Source organism: Misgurnus anguillicaudatus, chromosome 23 (assembly GCF_027580225.2).
Source record: "Misgurnus anguillicaudatus chromosome 23, ASM2758022v2, whole genome shotgun sequence".
Taxonomy (NCBI): Eukaryota; Metazoa; Chordata; class Actinopteri; order Cypriniformes; family Cobitidae; genus Misgurnus; species Misgurnus anguillicaudatus.
The window spans coordinates 20,102,241-20,113,590 of record NC_073359.2 but is presented as its reverse complement, the minus strand read 5'-3'; the positions used below and the strand labels follow the sequence as shown (position 1 = coordinate 20,113,590).

At 37.0% G+C, this 11,350-nt stretch overlaps 1 protein-coding gene across 4 annotated transcripts in view; it reads right to left on the bottom strand.

Annotated features, from left to right (window-relative positions):
* Positions 1 to 11,350, bottom strand: part of pip5k1ca (phosphatidylinositol-4-phosphate 5-kinase, type I, gamma a) — a 36,143-nt gene that overhangs the window by 2,885 nt on the left and 21,908 nt on the right. The window contains exons 9-18 of one of the 4 annotated variants that reach the window (XM_073861886.1): positions 10,225 to 10,308; positions 10,094 to 10,142; positions 8,066 to 8,150; positions 7,811 to 7,972; positions 7,222 to 7,363; positions 7,056 to 7,085; positions 6,700 to 6,804; positions 5,556 to 5,712; positions 2,508 to 2,576; positions 1,849 to 1,938 (exon numbers count right to left, since the gene is read on the bottom strand). In XM_073861886.1, the coding sequence (XP_073717987.1) occupies positions 1,849 to 1,938; positions 2,508 to 2,576; positions 5,556 to 5,712; positions 6,700 to 6,804; positions 7,056 to 7,085; positions 7,222 to 7,363; positions 7,811 to 7,972; positions 8,066 to 8,150; positions 10,094 to 10,142; positions 10,225 to 10,308 (973 nt within the window). The other 3 variants (XM_073861887.1, XM_073861888.1, XM_073861889.1) reach the window with 3 other exon arrangements.

The following is an 11,350-nucleotide window of genomic DNA, read 5'->3' as shown; positions in this document are numbered from 1 at the left end:
CAGTAGCTCAAAGATTGATTGCATTACTCTTAAAAGTACGTAGTACCGGTAAGTAGAGTTTTTTGTAACTTTTTATGAAAACTTTAAATTTTTTAAGGTTTTAGTTGGTAGCGCAAATATAAATGTTATAAAAAAAACTGACAATTAATGTTCTGATAACAATCCTAATTTTTACACTTAGTATGATCTTATGAAAAAATTGATACACTTGTTTAATAGCACTATGAATATAATGGTCTGATTGCAAACCTACATACTATTGTTTTCAGTTGGTATACACTAATAAAATGTAGTTTGCAATAATAACATGTATTATATATTATGAGCCTTTTTTTGTCTATACTGCATACTAATATGCATTTACTGTAAAGCTGCTTTACAACACTGCAAACATATGAAAAGCACATCCTTGTTGCACTTAAAATGTTTATGTTTAATTTAGTGCTAGGCAAAGATTATAATAAAAGTTAAAGAAAATAAAAGTTAATTTTTGCATAATATGTGTGTGTGCTGCGTGCAACCACTATGCTAATTTAAACACACTCACATATATACATACATTTCAGAACATTTTTAGTTATATATAATTTTGTAAAAATATATAGATTATATAGAATATAAATAAATGTATATACACATGTAAATGTTTCTTAAATACATACACGAATGTGTGTGTGTGTGTGTGTGTGTGTGTGTGTGTGTGTGTGTGTGTATTTATATATACATAATAATTACACACAGCACACATTTTTATATTATGCAAAAAATGCTTGTCGATTCAGATAAATCCAAGAAATTTCATGAAATGCGTATAAATAGCACGCAGTGTGATTATTGTGTAATACATACGCCAAATTCCAATTTTGCTTGCATATGATACACCAGTCCCTCCCGCTCACCTACATAGTGCATCCCTTCGTGTCATTCCATTTATTAGTTTCTCATTTGTTTTCTGCTTTTTAAACCATTTTCGCTTGGGTTTGGGGTTAAATTTGGGTTTTGCTTTAGGATGTCATTTAAAGGTGCAGTGTGTAAATTTTAGCGACATCTAGTGGTGAGGTTGCGAATTGCAACCAACGGCGTAGTCCACTGCTCACCCCTTGCTTTTGAAACACATAGAGAAGCTACGGTAGCTGCCACCGGACAAACATGTCATCGTCGGAGACGACAAAAATTGTCCGTTAAGGGCTTCTGTAAAAAAATGGCGGCACAAAATGGCGACTTCCATGTAAGGGGACCATCTTTGTATGTAGATAAAAAGGTCTCGTTCTAAGATAATAAACACATAACGGTTCATTATGAAAGGTCTTTGTACACCCCTGATAATATAGTTTTGTATATTATCTTGCATTTCTGTCAAGAGATCCTTCTAAAAATTACACACTGCACCTTTAACACATAGGTTTCTCCATGTTTTGTCTATTTTTAAACCATGGTCGCTTGGAGTTGGGGTTAGAATTGGGGTTTGGGTTACGATGTCACTTTATGTTACAAAACTTGCTCTAACCCCAAACCCAAGCCCAATAAATAAAACGACGGGAAAAGATACACCATATAAGTGAACGGGAAGGACTGGCATATCACATGCACGCAAAATTGGAATTTGGCGTATGTATTGCACGATAATCACACTGCGTGCTATTTATACGCATCTCATGAATGGGCTGTAATTTACAACAACAAAAAAACACACATACGAAGATGTATGTGATGTATATGGGGGTCATCAACAAAAACACAGATGAAATGCATGCACGGCACCATACAAATAAAAAAAAAACATATATTTGACTAATGACAAAAGCTATTCTCACCGGTACAGATGGCCACGACAAAGTTTACACTTACTGTATCACTCTCCTCTTCATCTCCAGACAGAGTCTTAGACCCTGCGCTGTAGTGTAGAGGAGAATAAACCCAGCTTCGGTCCTCTGGAGGCTGACAGTACACCACCAGAACAGCAGAGGACGCCAGAACAGCGTAGGAAATAGAAAAATACAGCAGAAGACGAGTGCAGAGAAGAACATTAGAAATGCTAGAGGAGCATAACAATAGACACACAAGTCAAATATTAGTTTTGAATGTTATCAAGATAGAAAAAGTAGACATTTATAACAGTTGGAAAAACATTGGTGGATATCAAGAGAGGAAGGTGGCTGATAGCAAAATGTCACCCTGCCTGTGAAAACCAAAATAAAGTCTGTTTGTGATATATTTTTTACATAAAATACATAATGTAAAGAACATGCAATGAAAATATAACCTTGATATCTTTAATATTGACTGTGTATGAAATCAAACTTTGATGCTCTCATAATTAGATTATGAGACTTTAACCTGGATGTCACAGATAGGGTCACAAAACTGCATAATAATAATAATAATATATAACGTTATCATCCGGTGTGGATGCCAATATAGCTATTCTCAATTTTATCGTACTTGGTGTGAACAAACCTTTTAAACTACCTCTAAAATATTTAAGCACTATAAGCTATAAAACTTACAGCGTGATTTGAATTTAGCCTCTGTGTGTGCGAGACGGGCTGACAGACGCAGACTCCACCATCAGAGAACTTACAGGCAGCCAGAGAAAGATAGAAAGCAGGACGGCAAACAAATAATGAAAAGACAAAACGGTAATGAAAAATGCAAGGTGATGGCGTGCCGTTAGCAGGTAATAAATGAAAGATCTGACAGCTCCATTTATAAGAGACACACGGGCCGCAGCTGGGAAGGAGTGTTAATGGATGAATAATTCAATAGCTGGTGTCTGCACATCTTTAGGGCTTTGCAGAACCCATTTCACACACAACCGATTTTAAAAGGCATCTGATGTGTCTAGCTATGATAATGATTCTCATTTCTCAAGTATTTTAGCTGTCTTTAGAGACGTCACGAATGGGATGCGAAGGAGAGTCCTTTTGTTTTTCAGGATCACAATCAGAATAAATACTCAAAACTTCTCAAAGAAGGACTATATTTAAATGACACTAAAGAAAGTAAACAATATATTCAACTACCCATAACATCTACACACACAGAAACCCTGTGTGAGATTGAATTCAGCATTGGTGACGTTTCCTGCAGTTACCATTTATATAATTCAATAATGCTTATAGACTCCTGCCGAGCAAAAAACCTGTCCAGATCTGATTTCAGGACAAAATCAAAGTTAGAAATTTTATTTTGTAAGAAAACTAGTGCTGGGAAAAGATTAATCGTGATTAATAGCATACAAAATAAAAGTGAATTTTTGCCTAATATATGTGTGTGTACTGTGTGTAATTATTATGTATATTTAAACACACACACATCCATGTACACATTTCAGAACATTTTTATTTATATATCCATTTTTATTGTTAATATATAATATATAATATATAAAAATATAAATATATAAATATATATATATATATATATATATATATATATATATATATATATATATATATATATATATATATATATATATATATATATATATATATATATATACACACATGTAAATGTTTCATAAATACATACATGAATGTGTGTGTGTTTAAATGTACATAATAATTACACACAGCACGCACTCATATATTATGCAAAAAAAACTTTTATTTTGTTTGCGATTAATCGCAATTAATCTTTTCCCAGCACTAAGCAAAAGCTTCCTTTAGTACCATTAGGAACGTTACCATTGTCACAATAATTTAATTAATTAATTTAATTTTAATTTAGTCCAAAATTCACATTAAAAAATAAATACAACCTCACGTTGTGTCAATAACATTCACAAACTGCCTCCGAAACTTTCCGTCATCAAAAAATTCGGATCGGATTTGCACATGGACTTTTTTGACGATGTCTTTTATTCTTTTCTGGGCTTGAATATTGACTATTACCGAGCCCCTTAGGTGACATTGGAGTAAAAAAAATCTAAAATTCAGTTTCATGTGCTCGCGTGAAACTTTCATGTGCTCATGCAAAACCTTCATGTGCAGAATTTTTTTTTTTAAGTTTAGTTTCGAGCGCTCACATTAAACTTTCGGGCCCAAGTGAAACTATTGCACGCGCACGTGAAAGTTTCACGTGAGCACGCAATAGTTTCACGTGCGCATGCGAAACTAAACTTTATTTAATCTTTGCTCCATCCCCTTAGGGGCTCTTTAGACTATTAACTCATTCCCTGCCAGCATTTTTCGACAAAAGTTTCACAAAATCCCTTCCAGGAAAATCTTCTTCTATAAATAAATAAACATACAAATATATCAAATACTCTTTGCTTTCAAACAAACAAACAAAACGAAAAAAGTTTCATCCTATCTTCATTTGTTCTCTTTTTATAACCTCTTAAATATGGGTAGGTTTCTTCAAAAATACAAAATTTTGAGCAAAAAAGCTGAAATAGTTGCATTTTTGTAAAGGAATTTTGTTAGAGATCAGATTTAACGATTATCAAAACATACACAGAGTTTAAAATTAATTATATTAATTTTTGCTTTAGTTTTTTTATAAATTGGCCATCTAGTGGCCAATAGCGGAATTACAGAGTACCGTAAAAACTCGTCAGGAAAGCGTTATTGGCAAGGAATTTTTTTCTCTTAATTGACGAGATAACTCGTCAATGGCGAGGAAAGAGTTAAATAGTAGTCTACGAGACAGTCACAAGCCTCCCGGTTTTCATCAAAAATATCTAAAAATGTATTCCGAAGACGATCAAAGGACTTACGGGTTTGAAACGACAAGGGGGTAAGTGATTTATGATCAAATTTTAATTTTGGAGTGAACTATCCCTTTACTGCTTTACTGTGGGTTCACGCCAGCCGTGTTTGTGGCATCAAATTCGCGTCTACCGTGTCTAGTTTGCCGCTTGAACATTTTGCGTTTACTCGCTTCATTCGCATGAAAGCCGCGTGTGAAATTCTAGTCATCTAGACATTCAGGCAGAAATTCACATCATGGGAGGGGCTTCTGCGACTCCGCTCACTAGAGCAGGCTCCTGATTGGTTAACGCGACATGTTTTTCCGGCAAAGTTCAAATTTTCCAACTCGCGCGTTTCCTGCAGCAACGCTCAATTCGCGCCATTCGCGGCGGAATCGTGTCTACCGAGCTGCGCTGAACGCCTCATTCGCGCCGCGAGGCCTCCAGACTCGTGTCAACACGTCTTTATATTGACTTAACTCACGCTGACGCCTCTACTGCGGCTTGTGTGAACGCAGCATAAAGGTTCACTTTGTTGATTTTTAGCGCCATTCAGAGGTGAGATTGTGATTTGCAACAACGGCTCAGTCCACAGTTCACTCCTCCCGTTTGAAACACAAAGAGAAGCTACGGCAGTTGCCACAGGCAAACACGTCATTGTCTGAGACAACGTAGTGACAAAACAGAACAGTTTGTCCATTTGGGCTACTGTAGTAACATGGCAGCGTGAAATGGCGACTTAAGGGGAGACACGGTACATAAAAATACCTCATTCTACACTGATAATATAGTTATGTGTATTATATTGCATTTCTGTCAAGAGATCCTTCTAAAAGTTACACAATGCACCTTTAAGACTTACGAAATATATGTCTGTAACCGGCACCTCATCGTCCTCATCCACAGAGGCGCGGCTTGTCCCACCAGATGCCTGACTGCCACCGTCAGATTCCACGACTATCCTGGGGCTCGCCGGGAGGGACGATGACGAAGCTTCTAGAAACGTCTCTGGAAGTTCACTATTTAGTTTATGAAAACAAACAGTCAGTCAGTGCCAAGTCCTTTAACTCTTTCCCCACCAGCTTTTAAAAAAAAAAGTTGTCAGCCAGTGCCAGCATTTTTATAAATTTTCACGAAAGTTTAATGTTCTTCTTTAAATATATAAACATACAATATATCAAATGAAAGAACAGACCCTTTGCTTTAAAAAAAAAACTTTCATTTGTTCTCTTTTTATAACCTCTCAAAGTTTCTTCAAAAATACAAAATTTTGAGCAAAAAGCTGAGATAATTGCATTTTTGTGAAAGACTTCTGATAGAAATCCGATTTACAGCAATTATCAAAACATACACTGAATTTGAACTTTTTGGTGTGAGGGGTTGCCTCCGGGTTTTATAAGTTGGATAAGAGCGCCATCCGGTGGATAATAGCAGAAATACGAATTGCCAGAAAAACTTGGCAGGAAAGCGTTTTTTCTTAATTGACGACTTAACTCATCAATGGCGGGAAAATAGTTAAGATACTAAAAAAAGACTTGGAATATAGAGAATCCATCTGTTAGACAACTTTAATAATGTTTATTAATGTCCTGTTTGCTCATCTTTATATAAAACTTCCTTTAAACTATTCCTCACATAAGAAAACGTCCCACAGGTTTAAAATGATTTGAGGATTTTTAAATGTTTATGCTGTACCTCCACTGTCACTATAGCCGGTTTACTTGTATTATCCAACACAAAAACGTGGTTCCTGTTTGCTTATATTCCTGTGTGACTGTTTCCATCGAGGAGTTTTCCCATCACTCCACCAGGAAAACTCAGCTGATCATTGCTCATTCCCATGATACCCCTGACTGCACGGCTTTCGATTCAGTGAAAGTTTCCCAAGGGAAAATACATGGTTTGCACTTGATTCAGTTTAAAACCGCATGAAACTGTTTTTTGTTTTGTTTTGGTAACCAGATGAAAACATTATTTCTCTCATTTGGACAGTGTTGCGTCATTACCCGATTTCCGTCGATGGCTGGGGAGCCTTCAGGGTGAGCTCGCTGTCATAACGTCCCTCCACTTCCACCTCCACTGTGAAGGTCTGCTGATCTTCATCCTGCATTCTACGACAATACAAGCAAAGGGCTTAATAAAAGCATACTGCTGACAGTACTACATAAACATGGTATATCTCAGCATAGTGCCACTATTGATAAAACATAAACACATTTATCTACCAAAAACGACATGGTCAATATTTTCGGTGTAAAAAAATGTGTAGTTTCCTTTTAAAGGAGAAGGTGGGATTTATTTTTGTAAAAGGAGAAGTGACTGATGAGGTCATTAGGGACAAAATACTTCCTGTTTTACTTACGATTCTTCATGACTGGACTGGGTGTGTCTCCTGTACAGAAGAGAACAGATGGCTTATTGTACGAGGTATGGGTTCAAGCCATGACACTGTAATATTACAGAGAGAGAGAGAGAGAGAGAGAGAGAGAGAGAGAGAGAGAGAGAGAGAGAGAGAAAGGGGGGGTTACCTGTAGCGCGGGTGCTCTGAGGTGTCTGATGGTGAACGTTCTGGAATGGATAGAGAGGTGGTGGAGGAGAGAGTGGTCGCGATGGAGGCTGTTGCGGCCTCCTCAAAGGATGGAGGAGTGCAGGGGAGCACGTCTGCCCGACCTGAAATACAAATGTTCTCATTAAAACTCAAAAGTGTGTCCTTTTAAATGCAAATGAGCTGATCACTGCACTAAATGGCAGGGCCATGGTTGGATAGTGCAGATTAAGGGGCGGTATTATCCCTTTCTGACATCACAAAGGGAGCCATATTTTAATGGCCTATTTTTTCACGTTTGCAGAGAATGGTTTACCAAAACTAAGTTACTGGGTTGATCTTTTTCACATTTTCTAGGTTGATACAAGCACTGGGGACCCAATTATAGCACTTAAACATGAAAAAAGTCAGATTTTCATAATATGTCCCCTTTAATGCCTAAAAAGGCATGTCTTAAACCCATGCAATTTTTGGTAGATTGCATTAGTCATTATAGAAAATTAGATTTAAGCACCTATGTTCCCTGATGGGCGCCTTGACAGTACAGTTGTTACTTGTTTAGAGACATTTACCATCGTCATCCAGCGTGGGGAAGCTCCGAGCTCCTCTCAGGTCGTAGATGTTTTCGTCTTTCACGAACGGCAGCTGGCTGGCCGACCAGGACGCACCGGGGCCGCTGCATTTGGTGCCGATCAGACCTCCGCGGCCCCTCTTCGACGGAGAGGATTTTAATGCTGAAAAGATATTCAATGTGTTCAAATGAACTTGACTAAAACTCATTAATTGAAAGTATCTGTCTGATTCAGAGGCAGAATCAGTTGACTCACAGGAAGACTTTCTGAATACGGTAGTGCTCATGAATCTGAAGAATCTGTCGGCATAAAATGACGGCCGGTGTACAGACACAGTGTCCTGCAATAGAAAAGATACATTAGCATTCATAGATAGACAGATAGACAGACAGACAGACAAACAGACGAAAACTCTCGGTATAGATAGATAGATAGATAGATAGATAGATGGATAGATAGATGGATAGATAGATAGATAGATAGATAGATAGATAGATAGATAGATAGATAGATAGATAGATAGATGTTCCAAAACCCGATAAACTACCTTTTTTTAATAGTTACCGCCAAAATCAGTGTTGTATCAGGTCAGTATTAAAAAGAAAATTCTTAATTTTAAACAAAATCTGATATCTGCCGTGTTATTCCGTCATCTTTTCTCCCTTTTTCCCAAAACGCAATAAACGCCAGTTTTCCTTCTCTGCAGAATGCAATAAATCCACATAACCAATCACAGCGCACCATTCCACGCACTGTAAACAACAATGGCGGCGCGCTGAATATACAAGGAATCCTAGTTTTCCTCATCTACTTTGTACTTTGTGATCAACAAACAAACAAAAACAATCAACAAATCTAATAATTTACGCGCGAGGCACTCGGGAGACGGAAAAATGCCGGCTGTTGCTTGTTCTCACACGAGAGCATCAAGCTTCTGTCATGCTAACACATTGACCCCATCTTATGAAAAACTTTCCATTATTTTACTCAAAGTCAACAAAAAATCAAGCAGGACAAAATTTTTTTACAACTGCTCGCTGTCAAAAACGTTCAGCGACGACATCCCAAGAATGGCAGCAGCAATGACAGTGTTCTTAATATGACAAGTAAGTGTTTTGATTAATGCCATTAATGTTTATTTTTTATCAGTGTTTAGCACTAGTCAACTAAATACATATAACATAGCAAAGATGAATGCACGTTTATATATAGATTCAAAAGATTCATAGCATTTTGAAAAAAAAAATCAGTTTTTATAATAAATCTACGAAAATCAAATTATGAATTTGAAATTTTTATGTTATTATAACCTAAAGATGCCATGTGAAAGTTTGTAACAGGAAATAGTGGTTTTCATCTTGTCACTTTCTTGGTATAGAAAACACGTTTTTACCGAAATTAGTCAAAATAGATTGTGTTTTGGAACCAAACTCTTCATTGGTTGGCCCCTTTTTTGTGGTATTCTGTTCTGGGCTACGTCTTTATAAACGTTGCACATCTGTTGTGTGTAATTTCTTGCCAAACCTCCTTAAATTCTTCTCAAAGCTGAGCTTTAGCTCCAAAGACAACAATACAACATGCATACAAAATGTTTAATGCATCTTCAATAAAATATTTCAATAGAGTGAAGATATCTCTTGGACATCACTTTTGTCCACTACACACACATTTTAGTCCCACCAGATGTGATTCGGAACTGTTGTCTCTTATTCTATAAATAACCTAATTAGTATGCAAATGAATCCTGAGCCATTTGCAGTGCGGCATAAGCTGAAGCGTCAGAGGCAGAAACCTACGTCACCAAATGTGACATAGCCTCTATTTTCACAGCTGTGCCTAGCAAAATGAACTTCTTCTTCCAGGAATAAAGTGTGTATTTGCGAATGCATGCACCCCTTATATCCAGCAAACGTCACATGCATGGGACAAATACGTGTGCATATTATATCATTATTTCAATTTATAAATAATTTATTAATTCTGTTCCAAGCATTGCATCTGATGAAAACGATAATGTTTGCAGAGATATGTGTGACCCAGTCTGTTTAAACCTAGCTAAAGTAATTTTTTTTTTTTTACATAAAATCATCCTATTTAATGTAAAGAACATTCAGTGAAAATATACCATTGATATCTTTAATATTGACTGTGTAAGATTGAAATCAATGAGTGAAATCAAACTCCTCATCTCAAAATTATATTGAGACTTTAGCCTGGATTATACAGACAGGATCACATATGTAAATGTTTTCTTTATTAATAACTGTACAGCAAAATTCTCACCCCATCATGAACCAAAGCCTTCCACGTGTGCTCTAATTTCTTTATTAACCTAAAAGAAAAAACAAATGTGTCAAACACTACGTTGCATAAATCAAACTGACAGCTATGAATCATATGTCGGACACAAGCACCTGTAGGACTGCAGGATGTCGATTATTCCGATGTACAGTAACAGGCGCTCTCCTTTGGCATTGACTGCAGGAATGCCGCCCATCCTGAAAAATACATATATAGAAAGTTACATAAAATAGCTTTTTTCAGTGCAAAATAACTTGAATACTGAAACAAAATACTGTATTTTGAAGATGTTTTTATAGCTAATTCCTAAACAAAATGAAAAAATTAACATAATTTGTTTGCAGGTGTCACCTGGTTTGGTATTTCATTATCTTATTTAATACAAGCCATATTATACACATGTATATTTTATTTTCCTTGTACTGAATATTTGTAACTCAGTATATATATACACTCACCTAAAGGATTATTAGGAACACCATATTAATACTGTGTTTGACCCCCTTTCGCCTTCAGAACTGCCTTAATTCTACGTGGCATTGATTCAACAAGGTGCTGAAAGCATTGACCATCCAGGGCACGAAGCTCCGGTTCCACCGCATCCCAAAGATCCTCTATTGGGTTGAGATCTGGTGACTGTGGGGGCCATTTTAGTACAGTGAACTCATTATCATGTTCAAGAAACCAATTTGAAATGATTCAAGCTTTGTGACATGGTGCATTATCCTGCTGGAAGTACCCATCAGAGGATAGGTACATAGTGGTCATAAAGGGATGGACATGGTCAGAAACAATGCTCATGTAGGCTGTGGCATTTAAACGATGCCCAATTGGCACTAAGGGGCCTAAAGTGTGCCAAGAAAACATCCACCATCACACCACCATCAGCAGCCTGCACAGTGGTAACAAGGCATGATGGATCCATGTTCTCATTCTGTTTACGCCAAATTCTGACTCTACCATCTGAATGTCTCAACAGAAATCGAGACTCATCAGACCATGCAATATTTTTCCAGTCTTCAACTGTCCAATTTTGGTGAGCTTGTGCAAATTGTAGCATCTTTTTCCTATTTGTAGTGGAGATGAGTGGTATCCGGTGGGGTCTTCTGCTGTTGCAGCCCATCCGCCTCAAGATTGTGCGTGTTGTGGCTTCACAAATGCTTTGCTGCATACCTTGGTTGTAACGAGTGGTTATTTCAGTCAAAGTTGCTCTTCTATCAGCTTGAATCAGTCGGCCCA